Here is a 15,853-nt window from a genome sequence, read left to right on the forward strand (position 1 = left end):
CTAGAAATATTTGCCTAAATTTGAACCTTCATAGATGTAAATGCAAAATAGTAAATACTTGATTTCACTTTTCATCAAACCTTTATCAATCATAAATGGACACAATTATCTCTATTCTTTCTTTAATATGCATGCCTATTCAGTCTTTTGTGTCAGCATTTTGTATTTGAGACTACATTCTCCTCTAGGAAAAATGTCGTCCCATATTTGTTTATGACTTTTCCCTTTTTTTATTTGAAGTTGAAAATGCTGAATTAGACAACAAGTCACATATTCTCAAAATCGCATTATCCTGCAACATTTTTCATGGACCTTCAATATGATTATAAAAGAGTGTCTTAAAAAAATCTATCTGATTATGACTCACACAACTCTAATAAATTATAGAAAGTGCCAAAAATATTGGTTGTATACAAAGATGCAATCACAAAATTCTTATGAATTTGTATTTCATCAAATTCAATATGATCAATGTGGATAGAAAGTAATGAATTATTCCAAAAAAAATATTGCAAACTATACAGGGTAACTGACTGATGACTCAGAAATAGCTTGATCATATACAAAAGAATCTCTTGCAAGTACACAATTTATTACAATAAATGGTAGATTTCAACATCGAACCTCCTGCTATCTCTATGTTATTGCGAAAAATTCCTTCCCTGAATAATATTGATGCAGCAAAGGTGAAATGACAACTCATTTTTTCATCTTGTAAATAAGATGTTTTCCTTGTACACTTTGTTCCTAAGACAAATGTGATAGATCATGGAACCCACTTGGAAAAGAACAGAACCAATAAACCAACATTAGTTATCCTGTTCAGAATTCACAAGCCAGCCTATACTTTAGGTCCCCCGAAACACATTGAATACAGTAATGTTGCAATCAAATTCCTGACTTCTCTTATTCTGGTCTGCCTGCACCCACAGTAAGTGATGACAGAAGACCTGCAGCCTGTACAGGTAACATATCACCAAACGTGGACATGGCAGCTGCTGATTTGTCCTTTAGTCTACCAACTTGGCCATCACTTAGCATTGAACCGAGCCTAAATGTTCCCTCTCCAAATCTGCTTCCAACCTAAAAATCATTTACATCTTAATCAATTGCTTAACATGGCTACATAAAGGAAAATGATAACACATTGGAATAATTGAATATTTTCAAAAGATAAACCTGGAAAATACAATTGTAGAAATGGCAGTGATTGGTAAAGGTTTTTCTCAAAAACCTGTACATTTAGTTAAGTACCTGGCTCATGAGTGACTTCAAAAGAGGTGTTGCAACTCCAAAGCTTGATGTGTCTTCAAAATCAAACTTTGAAGAGAGATTGCCATTTGAAAACCCTTTCCATGAACCTCTTGCGGTCAAGTCATCTGAGAATGCCTGGTGCATAGCAGATGAAGGCGTTCCATTTGATGACAAACTTGGTGCACTACAGAAAACACAATATTTATCACATTTGCAAGTTCATACTGAAAATCCATAAATTATAATTTATGAACACATTCTATTTGGTCCTAAGACCTGCAGTTTGTTCTACACAAACTAAATTGCCTAATGCGGTAAGCACAACATTCAAAACGTAGGGATTTATGTCATTTCTTGTTAAATGGGATGAGATCAACTGATAAATCATCAAAAGGGCTTTTATTCTGGAGATTCATGCTGAAATGCCCAAGAAATATGCTACATGCATCTATGTTAAAATGTCTAAATAGTTCACTACATCCCCAGAACACCTTTACAAATCCTAAGAAAGGTAAATCAATATTAACTTTGTATTTGACCAGGTTACCGATGTAAAGGTACAATTCAAAAGTGTCATCATTTTGGTTTAGAATCAACAATATCCATTGTAATTTGAAAAGCCCTCTCACTCTAAAACAATTTATCTTATTCGCAGTAATGGCACCAAGGAGTCCAATAGATAATTATCATCATATTTTGGTTTAGAATCAGCAGCAAGCCTCTGACTGTTTGAAAATAGTGGAGTGATTGATTCTCCTATTAATGTCTTATGAATCAAGAGGAAGAGAATTTGAAGGACTTTTAAATATATTGTAACCCTAACACCTGATGATCATAGGTTTTGTAACGTGAGATCAGTTTAATATTCTGAATAATAAAATTACTTGGGTGTATTGAATTGCCACTTGAGGTTATGAACAGGCTGAATGATCTATATCAGAAGCTGGGATGTATCTTAAAGATTTTTTAATGAAAACTCCTTAATAATAGCCTATCTGTTATGAATGTCTGACAGTATATTGATAATGAATCTTTAGAGTGGAAAGGTTATCATATCCTAATATGAAAAAGGAAATTGTAGGACCTTTCTCAGCTTGTTAAGATCATTTATGTTTGGATACGTGATTCTTTGGGCCCTGTAATTGTAATGTTCCCTACTAGGAGTATGCCTGTTTTCCATAATTAAACATACTTCATTATACTTATTATGCCTCAAATCAAATTATTAAAACTAGAGAATCATTAGTATTCATAGTACAATTGATAATTACTATATTTAAGCCCAATCCTTACTTCTTTCCTAATCATCAACCCTAACAGAGGATGGGGAATAACTATGTTAGGGCGCTAGAAAACCATTCTCCACAATTAGGCCCAAGGGTTTCAGGAACACCCGTTCATACCATATCTTGGTACTCACCTACCTTGTGAGATATTAATACCACCTCTCCCTAACAAGCCCAACCAATCCTCTTGAGGGGCAATAGAGAATGATTAAGGATTAGGCCATTAATATACTAATGTCTCATGTATTATGGATGTATATGTAAATAAATGAAATTAAGCATAATTGTCATATAAATCTGATTTCCCTATTATTAACAAATATAAATCTTATTGACATTATTTCTGTTATATGTATATATAAGTATAAATGAAATAGCTTAGCCTTAAATTATTGGCCATATATTTGTTCCTTATTCCTAATAGAATTTAAAAATAACAATATTGTAAATAAGCACTTAGTTCATAAGTAAGATACAGCATAGCGATCTGCTCTTACAATAATGATTGCCAATAATTTCATCTCATCTGCTCCTTCAATATAATATTTATATGTCTGCTGTTCTGTATATCCCACTCCTTGGGGGCTGAACTGTATTTATATCCCTCTATTGCCTAAAGAGTAATGTCTTTTCTAGTTAGTAATGGTTGTCTCTTGCAATTGTGTCCCTTGCCCCTTCATCTACTGAACCTTTTGAGATTACATTTCCTTAACTGATCTCTTAATATCTCTTGGCCCTTGATTACTCCACAATAATCGCACCCTTTGGAGAATAAATCAATCTGCCCAACGCTTGCTCTCATTCAATCTTTGGTGGATTTATTTGCTGGTGTAGAATCGCAAGTTTGCAATCAGCCACCGAAATGCGTTTTGGCCCCCAAACCCCCTCGTTTCGGAGACCAAGACGTCTCGGAGACTTCGAGACAAAGACAACACGTCCCACCTGTTGGTGTTGGAAATAAGCCACACCCAGACCGACGATGGACTGGTCCAAGAGGGTCCAGTAGCTCAGTGGTAGAGCACTCCAGCAACATACGAAAGGTCCTAGGTTCGAGTCCTAGCTGGTTCGTGTCTCAACATGGTATCAGAGCCAGGTCCAAGCTAGGAGCCCCAAGCACACAAGAGTTGTGGCTTAAGGGGGGGTGTTGGTGTTGGAAATAAGCCACACCCAGACTGACAATAGGCTGGTCCAAGAGGGGCCAGTAGCTCAGTGGTAGAGCACTCCAACAGCGTATGGAAGGTCCTAGGTTCGAGTCCTAGCTGGTCCATGTCTCAACACCACCACTGCCCCGGCACCGCCGCCAAGACGACGAAGAGATCTTGAGACGTCTGGAAGTTTCAAAGGCGTCTAGAAGTATCGGAGACATCTCAAAGACACCCAAGTGTCTCGAAGACTTATAGGCATCTCCCTTTTTTTGATGTCATAAAAGTGCATTTTTTTTTTTAAATCAAATTGTTTTTATTTTCAAGTTATTGGCAAACCCTAATCTTATGTGGACCCCATGTATGCCTTCCAAAGCTTACAAAACCTCCTCAAATCCTCTCATTTTATCACATTTGGTTTTCTAAATTTGTACTTAGTCTTATTTTGATATCATGCTACTCATTTTAATCATCCTTATGATATTTACGATATAATAGAAATCTCCAATTCGACAATTTCATTTGTCAAATTGCAATTTTTTATTTTATTTAGCATTATGATTAAATTTACAAGTATTTAAAATTAAGTTTCATAATACTTTCATTGAAATTTTGAAATGTAATTCAGAATTCTTAATTCTAAGATTCTTATACATCTTTTCATAACTAGTTATTCAAGTACTATATGTATATCAGCACTGCCCTGCCACCACCCCCACCCCCACCCCAACCCCCCGCCATCCCCAAACTTAGGCCCTTTGTCCCTCTATCCCCGAAACCTGTCCCCCCGTCTTGAAACACAGTGGAACACTACAAGTTTGTGCCTAGGTAATGGTAAAATCATGAGGTCTTATTCTAAGATGATTTTCCAGGAGTGTGTTAGTGTGGGGTCGTGACAGTAATTATGACAAGCCTGACTATTTATACAGGTATTGGTATGTTCTTCTCATTTTAGGAATCTTGAATTACGAGTAACGGAAAGTTAAAAGGATATTGCACAAATGTGAATGAATTATTATTGTTCTTTACTGTGCTAAATCAATTGGAATATGATGATATAGATATAAAGGGTTCTCAGAAACAAAGTAACAATGTTGTTTACTGTAATATCCCCCTTAATTTTTTTTCAATTATTTCAGTTTACAATCAACACAAACACCCGTTAGGGTTAGAAAATGAAATCCCAATACTGCTGAAAGTAAACCTTTGCACCTTTTGATCATTGAGAGCCCAATCTGGGAGGGTGAGAGCATACAGTGTTGAGGGGATCGTTAGATGCAAGAAACTGAAATTGATTACAATACTTGGTCGGCAAGTCAGCCCCTTCCACTTTTCAGCAAGATAATGAGAATACTGAAAAATCACTTGGCGGTAAACCAACCAAGGACAAGCTAGAAACTGAAATAGCAATCACTCAACCGCTTATCCGGCAGGGGGACTAGAAATGAAATTACAAATCAACTCTACCGCTTATGCAGCGGGAGGACAGTATTACAATATTCAAAGTAGGCGGCAAAGCCAGCCTCTTCCACTTATGCAGTAGGACTAAGAGCAATAATCCAATTAGATAGTTGTTAGTACTACTAACCAGCTTTACAATGCACAATATGGATTACAAATTAAGAGAAATCACTATTCTAAAGATAGGTGGCAAGGCCAGCCTCTTCCACTTTGCAGTGGGTCTAGTTAACATCAATAGAAATTGTTGTTAGTACTACTACCAGCATTACAATATGAATCATAGAAGATAAGAATGAAGAACCAACAGCTGCAAACAATTACCAAGATCCTTCTCTCCACACCAAAGAATCCACACACCCCTAAACCAACTCCACGTAAGAAGACACTCCAAAACGTCTAAATCTGATATACTCCCAGCACGTTGACAACACACAGACCAACAACACCAAATCCCACTAAAACACTCACAACTCACCCAATTCTTAACTAAATGACATGAAACTGAAAGCATATGATCACTAGGAGGTAGGCGATCAATCCTAGGACAACAAAACATGGCAAACTGACCCCAATAATTTATGCATGCATCCCAAAGCACTCAGCCACATGGTACAGCCAACTAGAGTACGATTTTGCAAATATAAAATCCCAAACACCATTTTAGATTCTACAAACTCACAAAATGAATCGCTCAAACCACAAAAAGAGATAAGAGAAAACACGGAATGAGAAAAGTGACACGCTGAGACCTGCAACCAAGAATCTACTTCAGCACACTCCGCGACCAGCAACAAGAACACTCAGAAATACACACAAATCTTCACCACATTGAGTCCAATCTGCTCCTCTAAATGAGAAACAATCATACATTCAACTTGGCGCTATCTCTCAAGCACAAAACTGAGGCACTAGGAGGTATGTGTTCCTCGAAGTAAGAGTATGACAAAATTTTGGCAATACTTCGTTATCAAAGGAATAATGGATACCAAAAACAAGAGCCCAACACTCTTATTTATAACTTTTTGAAGCTCCAAATTCGAATTCAACTCCCTCCAAATTGCCATGAAATGAAATGAAATTACATCCAATTTGGACGCCCAAGCAAAAATAATATTTGTCTTTATTTTAAATCATGTATTTTCTCTAAAAAGGATGCCCACTTAACATAAGTCAAAAATAATTCTTAATTCTTCAAATCGACCCCTCCTCAAGGTAGCAAATAAACTTTATGAAATATTCATAAAGTGAGATATGGCGTCCAAGGAAATGAAGTGAATTATTTCATAAAATTAACATATTTCTTTCTAAGGCGTCCATCATGCCTTAAAAATAATTCACTTGTAAAATATTTTTCTTCAAGCATAAATCGCCCAAAATAAGCTCCAAAAATGTTGGAAGACAAACTGCCCAAATTGCCCTGTTGGAAATAGCCATTTGAACTGACCTATTCAACCCCTGCTAAAAAATAGTGTTGCGAAAAATAACACTTACTAAAAATAGTAAGTGTTTCCAAAGTGATTTTAACCACATTCTGAGCAACTTACTAAAAATAGTAAGTCCGGACAAGTCTTCAAATTCATTTGCATGTCACACCATCGCGAGGCTCTCTAAAAACCCAGAAAAATAAGCTGTCTTCACCCCCACTTACTAAAAATAGTAAGTTCGGAAAAGTCCTCATATTCAGTTGCATGTCACACCATAGCGAAGCTCTTTGAAACCCAGAAGGAATCCAAAATCAGAAGTGTAAAACTCCAACATGCAAGCTACCAAAACTGCCAAAGCATCCTCCTAGAAAATAGGAAACCTTAATTCTGCCTTTGACTGACCAACGGGTCTCGAGATTGGCCAATAGTCCCCAAAACAAACTAGAGCGGAAAAGGGTACATTACAATCTGCCTTTCTCAAAATTGCTTGTCCTCAAGCAATGCCACCACAACTCTAGAAAATTTTAAATTGTTCCACACCAAAGCAAGTATGATCCCAAGGTCCCATGTCCATCTCAGGAAGAACCCACCATGCCGATGTTGCGCCACTTTGATCACATCAGTGAAAACATCATGCCAAAACTGCACTAACCTCCCTTGTAACTCCAAAATGTTACCATCCATGATACTCAAACTGAAAAAATCTTGAAGGACTAGAATCAATATCATGCAGCATCTCATGCCCATAAAGCTCTGAGTAATCTATATCGACAATGCTACTGTCGATCACAAGAATGGGCAATAGAAAATAAGGTCTACTCAACTCACAATCAAACTCCACAACATATCTCCCCAAGATGTCAAGCAGAGCCATGACTGTAAATGTGACTTCTCCAAATCTCCATGCAAAGAGGAAAACAATCCTTTGCAGGATCTCAACAAACTCATTCTCATAACTCCACATGAATCTACTAGGCCTCAACTGAATTATTCTGATACAACCATGGAAACTTCTGAAAACTCTTACAATTCCCACTCCAAGCACCTCAGGAATGGTGAACCAAATAAAGCAAAGGTTTGTTGTCCCAACCATAAGAAGAAGAGAGGGCATAAGGATAACCACTAGTGAGAGATTGAACACTTCCCATAAACAGATACCGATTGCCCCAAATTGCCATACCTCTCATCTGAGACCATAAACCCGTCTTGCCAAGAGACTGTGAAGTCTGAAAAAGAGTACACCAACAGCCCACCAAGTCTGAAATGATTGACTTGAGATCTGAACTTAGGAAAATCAGCATCCAAAAAGATGAACAACTATTGCAACACAAGAAATCGTCATCCAAAACAACACATCTGTTTACGTCCAAGGCTGGAAATATCCTCTCTAGTGACTCCAACTCCACATAGAACCATCCTTTGCTCATAATATCTTCCCAATCCACTAGTTGATGAGCAAAAGGAGCCATCAAACACATCTGCTGATCAGAATCTGAACTCATGTGTAAGCTTATCAAATTGTGGACAGTAGTGCTAACACTCAATGTCACAACTCCAAGGCTCTCTGAAATATGAGCCATAGCATAAAGAAGTTCACTGTCCTGCACCAACTTTGGAGGTAAACTGCTAAAGTTTACAACATAAACCTTCATAAAGAAAACTCCTTGAGTTTGGAAGGTCTGAAATAAACAATAACTACTGTTGTAAATGATTGAAATCAATGAAGTGCAATCTGATTGAAGTGATCTAATAGAGGACCACAATAGTACCAATGAATTTTCCAAGTATAAGCATGAAAGTTGAGTGGAATGCTCAAAAATAAATCAAAAGTGACTAAAAAAACACCTCCAAGCAATCTCCAATTGAAAACCATTACTTGCATGACCAAAGAAATTGAACCAACTCCCTTGAATGAGAGAAAACCATTAAGTGAAGTGACTAATCTGCAACCAATCAACAAGCCCAAATCTGAAAATCTGATCCATTCTTTTCCAAAGAAGATGCCAAAGAGTATGCATTTGATCAATGCTCCAATTTTGAAACAATATCTCATGGTTGCAAATTGCACCTAGGTCCCAAACTCTACAATGTGATCCACCCTCATCACTGAAGTCAAAAGGAATTCCCACATCAAACTTGAAAAGTGGATTAACAAATGTCCAATCCGCAACTGTATCAAACAATGGATTATCAACCTGCTGATTACTATCATCAGTCATGCTCCACCCAAACATTCTACTGGTCCAAAATCACTTTTTTTATCTTAGGGGACAAAGAGCAAGATCATACTTCTCCTGAATGCAATCAAGCTCCTTCATTACCTGATTGATCTCCTTGGCCATTTCTCTATTCTCTTGCTCTCTTAAATGTATGGCCTCATAGAGCTGATCATTTGCTTCAAGAAGTGTCCCTTGTACACTTTTGAAAGAAAGCCTAGTGGAATCAAGCTCAATGGTGAGCTCACTACCTCTCCCCTCAATTGCTTATTCAAAGACAAAGTCTCATCTGCAAACTTGGTGGCAACATCTTTATCATGCATCATGTGTCAGAAAACCAATTTTATTCCTTCCATTGTGTTCTTGATCATGTGCAAATCAGCAAGGGGAACATTTTGTTCACATTGGTCTCTTGGTGTCATGAAGATGAATTTTTCAACTAGGCTTCTAATGTCATCCAATCTAGATAAAGTGTGTATTTCATTTTCAGCAGACACCAACAATTCATTCTTCCAATCATAATCATGCAAGGCAAATGCATTGCTATTATAATGAATACCAAAATCACAACTATCACATTGGGCATCAAAGACTTCTAGGCTATCACAAATCACCTATGCTTCTTCTTTATCACCCTCAACAATGAACTGTGAATCTAGATCAACGAGGCCACTATGTCTATGCTCAAGATCAGCAACATGTATTGATAAATAAGTCATGTCATCAACACCATCAATGCCATCTTCCATGTAAACATTGTTCTTTAAAACCAACAATACAATATTAGGTTCAAAAGTAAATTCATCCCATGTTGGATCCTCTTCAAACTTAGCTTCTTTTACAACTGGATCCCAAATGCTAAAAGGCTGATTACTTTGTTTAGTTAGAAAGTGCTCACCATAGCTCCAAGTATCATCCAACTTAGATATTGAATCTTCTCTTGGTTTCCACACATTGCTATTCTCACCAAGAGAAATGCTAGAACCGAGTGATGTTCCATCTTCCCACTCAAAAACTGGATTGTCATATATCTTCTCTATACCCATCTCAAACAATGGGTTATCATTGGAAACCACAAATTGACTTTCCAAAGAAAGTGAACTGCTGATATGATGAATACCAAAATCATAATCTTTGCCATACCTTTCAGCAATGATTCCATGGCTGCCCCAAGTCTCATGAACCTCCTCTTCAAAGCTTGTCTCATCATCATTTTTAGCTAATTGGTGAACATCATCATAATCAACAAATCCCAAACTATGGTTTGACTCCTTGCTAGGATAAGGTGAAGGTGATGAAACAATGCTAGACTCATTTAGTGGGGAACCAAAAGAATTTATATCTCCTTGTGGTTGATCTATCATAGCTGGTTCTATAATCTCAATGACACTATCTTCTTCACTCTTCATCTGCTCTTCCTTAGAAAGAACATGAGGGCATTCAAAACCATCAAAACTACCTTCAACATGCTCTTCATTAAAGAACTCATTAATCTCAAGACCATCATTGACTGATATGGAAAAGGCACTTGTTTCACTCACTAGAAGCATAAAGAATGGATCCATGTCTCACCAAACCACATCTTACATTTGACCATTTTGACATTTTTTATTTATTTACAAGAGTATTGAAATTCCATTATACTAATATCTTACAGTTGTTGAAGTCATTTATCAACATCAAATTCCGTGTATTGATAAATTAATCCACATTAATAAGTGTAGAACTACTTCAGATCAAAATATTTATAAAAAGTTAAAAAATTATAAACAATTATTGTTGCACTTGTTGTATAAGTGGTTTACAGACTCTTTAAATGTGCTTTATGAATCTGTCGATATCATTCTGCAAAATCCCTTGTTCCTGTTTACGATTATGAATTACCTACGTTACCAGGAGACCCGTCTCCTACCCCCCTGAGACGTGTACCGGAGACAGCAACACGTCTCTAGTACCGGAAATGTCTCCAGAAACTTCCTGATGCACAGGCCACTTAGATTGTCTATGGTACCAGTATTATAAGCAATTTTAATTTCAAGTTTTTTGTTCAATTTTAAATTTAACGTTAAACTTTACCACTATTCTTGTTTTCAAAGTTCTTTGTCATGATATTTTCTAGAAATTATTAAATTATATTAAAAAAAAATTGGTGTCTCGAAGTACCCGTCTCCTATTTTTCAAATTTAGCCGTACCAGTACCGGTACCAGTCTCCAGTGTCTCCAAGTACCCCGTCTCCTATTTTTCAAATTTAGTCATAGCAGTACCAGTACCAGTCTCCAGCATCTCCAAGTACCCCCGTCTCCTGGTAACCTTGTGAATTACTTATATTTTATTGATAGAAATTTAAAAAATTATCATTTTTTGTACACCTTTGATGGCTTAAACAATAGTACATTCCTCAAAGCAATAGGCAGTACCAAGGCTCTAATCAACCAAAAGCAATATACAAGCTCCTAGTCTTTTTATTGATTATCTTTGCAGTTTGGCAAAGATAACACATGAATCTAACAGTGTATCGCTCTGCCAGTTTACCAATTCAGTTTTCTAAGGGTTGAAAGCATCCCCAAAATTTAACTTTTCCTGCCCTACCTTAACTACAAGGTAAACATTTTTCATTTTCACATTGCCACTTACTCCAACATGAGAGAAGAATTTACTGACTCTTCAAAGAGACCAATAAATCACCCAGCTTTTGTTTGATGTTATTAATGACCATGACTAAGAATTATCGTTTATATGCATCCAGCAAACAGTACGGATACTGTATATACAAGAACATCTTTTACTTAGAGATCTATGACACATTGCCTGATAAAGTGGACTGCTTTGTGAAATCTTCATTCAACAAACAAATATCTGCTGAGAAGTATCATAGGTACTTTTGTTTCTAGCTGTGAGCATCATCAATTTCTTTACTTACTTTAAAGAAGTTATCTCCCACACAACCCAGATAACAGAAAAAAACTTGTCTAACCTTCCACATCCTAAGCTGTGTTCCTATGCTCACAAAGTCAACATGAAGTTTTCAGCAAATGTCATGCACATTAAATTTCTGAAGTTATTTAAGCATATTCAGGAAATGCTCAGTGCTTGCAATCCGTAGATCTCCAACTACAGTTTATCTGACTGTCAAGATGTCAATCAATTGAAGTGAAGAAGCTTGAGATACAACGATTAGTTTGTTAAGCATGTGCTGATGAGGATAACAAAAAAATCTTGTTTAGCCTTCCACATCGTAAGCCATGTTCCCATGGTCACAAAGTCAACATGAAATTTCCAGCAAAAGGGCATGCACATTCAGGTTCTAGAGTTCTTTAAGAACATTCAGGATATGCCCAATGCTTGCAATCCTTAGATCTCCAATGACAGTTTATCTCAGATCTCCAATGACAGTTTATCTCATTCTCAAGGTGCCAACCAATGGCAGTTGAGAAGCTACACATACAACTATTAGTCTGTTAAGCATGTGTTAATGGGAATATTATCCATCCATGGACATTTCCTTCACAAAGGACCCTTTTGGAAAAAAGTGCAGATGAAATTTCACAACTACTGATGTTTAATATCAAGAAAAATTAATGTCAATAAATCACCAAAGGGATTCAATAGGAGCAGAAGCAACACCTGAAATATGCACGAAACGAGGTGTAATTAAATCTTTCAAAACTGTACTAATAATACAAATATCACATTTGTAAGGCTGCTAACATGATATTAGCTATGTGGTCAGCGAACTGAGAAAATGCAGCAGAGTGATCTACATCATCTCCAATCTCTATCTAAAAAGCTTAGGATCAGATGCACGACAATATTGTTGTCAAACAAATAATTACTGCATTACTATGAGCAAGGAAGGAACCTGGACACACTTATTAAGTGTTAGAACTTTTAGAATAATAGTTCCCAGAATCATGCAGGGAATTCAAATTTGTATGTTTCAATGGGCCAAATCAGTATCTTACCTAATTATTACTCAGATATGAACATTGCCAATACAATTGCACCAATGATATAGAATAAAATAAACTACTAATGCCACAAAAAAGTTTCAATTAGAATATGTTCTTTGCTTACATCCTCCTAGAAAACATGAAAGTTTTGAATTTAAAAAACAGTTAAAGGAATGTGTTGACTAAAAGAATGTAACAAAAGCCCTAAGAAGAATTGACCAGGCTGACCTGATTGGAAGGTATTTTAACCGAGGAGCTGCTGTGTTGCCCTTCATAGTGTTTCTATCAGAGTGTGTCGGAAGCTTCTGTTTAGTATCAGTGTACATGCGATTCAATTGTACCAACAAGCCAAACAACACAGCACCTCGTAGATAAGATTGTCTTTCATTCTCCCAAAGATATGGCTCATATCTGTTTCAATTTGAGAATCACATTTAAGATTTTCACTAAGGCAATTATAATATTTATTCAATTGGAATTACAAATTGCAATTTCCATGTGCAAGTGCCAAAAATACATATGCAAACTGAAAACCACATGACCTTTAATGATATTTCTTTTCTTATCTTCTTTTTTTTTTTGCTGAAAGTTGCACAGACAGGATCCCTGGGTACAACCCCAAGTTTTGAGACCAACTGATGTCATAATAAGGTCCTGTCCTTACAAAATCTCTCATTTCCATGTTCTTATAACTCTCTAAGAATGACTAAATTATTGATCAATCTTTCGTTCACCACATTAATTAATCAATTAGTTACAAACTGTTTAATGGTAAAACTTGTTTATCCACTGTACTTTTAGTTTGTAACTGCATTGACTGAAAACAAATGGAATAAGATTCTTACGTGGCCCAGTCTATTGGATCAAGCTTTTTAGAAAGATTTTGAGTCAAAACAGAAACACGCTTTCTCATGGAGGCTTCAGGTGCTTCAGAATTTGCTGGCTTACTCTTAGAACTTGCAGGTGAAGTACGATCTCTATCAGGCCAATTATCTTGTTTGCCAGCATTTATGGTATCCAAAGGTACATCACGGCCACCCGAAAGCACATCTGCAATAAAACGTATGTCAAATAGGATTTGTAGAAGACCCTTTTCTGAGACCTGGCTCTGAAAGTCCTCTGAGGATGGAAGAAAATTTTCATATGTATTTAGTACCTGCACATAAAAAAAGCTTTCATTTCAGTGATCAAAATTTTCATATGTAAGTATAAGGTAGATTAATGCATAAAGGCTGATCATTGGCAACAAATATATTTCTTATACTTTCATAAAGCAAGACCAAATTGAGAGTAAAGAAAAACAAAGTGGATAACACGGAGAAATATATTTTGATGCATATCCAAGCAACAAATAAGCCCATTGTAAGGCCCAATAATTTTGCATCTCTACTCACATGCAATATGCTTAATGAATCACTCATAGATGAAAAAATCTGCAAAACATTGTTTAACTCCTGCTTTATTGCAAGTCATTTATGGCAACGATTTAATCTGCAAAAGACTCTTGGGTGATTTTTTTGAAAAAATTGACTCAATTTATTGGAAAAAAATCGCAAAAAATCAGGAGAAAAACTCAAATAAATCTGCAGTAATGATTTGTCGGGTATTCTTTTACTGAATACTATCATGCAATTGATTACATAACCTTGCACCTTGCCATTTGCGAAACAATTTGTGTAACTGTGTACCTATCCACAACAAGTTAAAAATAGGTTCCTTCAAGGGATATGTCATCTCTGTGGGAAGAAAGTGAACCCTTTGGGTGTATGTGTGAGGAAAACTTCGGTATGGTGTTTTTGCATGATATGGTAGTTTCATGTGGAAGTCTCATGCTTCTTGAACCATGTTCTTGAAGCTGAAGGTATGTTGTGAAGGCTGACAAAGTTCATCAATGTGTATGAGATGAGCTGAAAATTTAAAAGGCTTTGTGTGCACATGCCAATGCCAGCTATTGAACAAAGTATTTATTTTATGGAAGATGTGAAGTAGAGGAGAACTTTAATTCTACAAAAAGGAGATTCAAGGAATGCAAGTCCTCTATAATATGTATTGAACTCAAATTCATTTAGAGGTTGCACTTATTTTTTGGTATATGATATGTATTTAACTCAAACTTTGATTTATATATGATGGAAGTCAGTAATATGCTCTACAAATTCATTGTACATGTGTGTTTTTCAAAAACATTTTAAGAATTATATATTTTCAAATGTTCGATAAATTTGTTGAGTTTTTGCCGATTTTTTCCTGAGTCCTAAGTTTTCAAAAAATTTGGACCAAAAGAGTTATTGCCGAGTAAGAGTTTTTCATCTTTGAATCAAATAATTCTAACTTTGTAACTTTGCATGTAACCTCCTAACTCTTGATTCTTGGTTTTCATGTTGAGGATCTTTTCTAATGTAAGGTGTTAATATGTAGCTGCTAAACTTACCTGTTATGTTTTAATTAGTTTCTTGATGATTGTTAAATTGAATATAAAATAAAGGGGTTTAACACTTAATAGTAAGAGTTATTCAGATATGGTGCATGAGGTAGAGATTTATGTTATTATTATCATCTTCTACTCAAATATGGAGTATGTCTATGTGTTACCTTCCTTAAGAGTGGATTGTCTATGATTATGATCATGACCTAATTGAGCTTGAGATGACTTTTGATAATCAGGTTAGTGATGCTATGATTTCCATATGATACGTTAAAATGTTTTATCTCATTTCTGGAATTTGTTTGATTACTAGTTTCTTCAAGTGGACTTATGATTCCGAGATAAAAGCATTTATTCTTGTTCATCCGATTTGAGTTAAGTTGTCTAGATATGTTTATATGTGGTTTCTAACACTAATCCCCACATTAGTGCTTTAATGAGAATTTAAATGTTAAATTGATTTTGAGTATGGTTTAAATAGATGATAAATTGTGGAGACATTGACTTGAATGTTAGATGAAATGTTGATATTAATATTGTGATTTAAATGTGAATAGTGTTTTATGGAAAATACGGGAAAATTGAAATTGGTTAATGCTTTAAAGTTTAATGTATATAATGGGATTTAATAATATTGAGTCATGATTTCTGATAATACCATGATGATTAGTTCTAACTCTAGCGTGCATGATGA

General features: G+C 35.8%; 1 protein-coding gene across 1 annotated transcript in view; it reads right to left on the reverse strand.

The window, feature by feature from the left end:
• Window positions 1-353: 353 nt before the first annotated feature.
• LOC131040196 (conserved oligomeric Golgi complex subunit 1) overlaps window positions 354-15,853 on the reverse strand; it is a 41,033-nt gene continuing 25,533 nt past the window's right edge. The window contains exons 4-7 of the mRNA XM_057973064.2: window positions 13,580-13,890; window positions 12,963-13,145; window positions 1,255-1,438; window positions 354-1,083 (exon numbers count right to left, since the gene is read on the reverse strand). Of these exons, the coding sequence (XP_057829047.2) occupies window positions 907-1,083; window positions 1,255-1,438; window positions 12,963-13,145; window positions 13,580-13,890 (855 nt within the window). The 3' untranslated portion in view covers window positions 354-906. The remainder of the gene's footprint in view (window positions 1,084-1,254; window positions 1,439-12,962; window positions 13,146-13,579; window positions 13,891-15,853) is intronic.

This window comes from Cryptomeria japonica, chromosome 11 (genome assembly GCF_030272615.1).
Source record: "Cryptomeria japonica chromosome 11, Sugi_1.0, whole genome shotgun sequence".
Classification (NCBI taxonomy): Eukaryota; Viridiplantae; Streptophyta; class Pinopsida; order Cupressales; family Cupressaceae; genus Cryptomeria; species Cryptomeria japonica.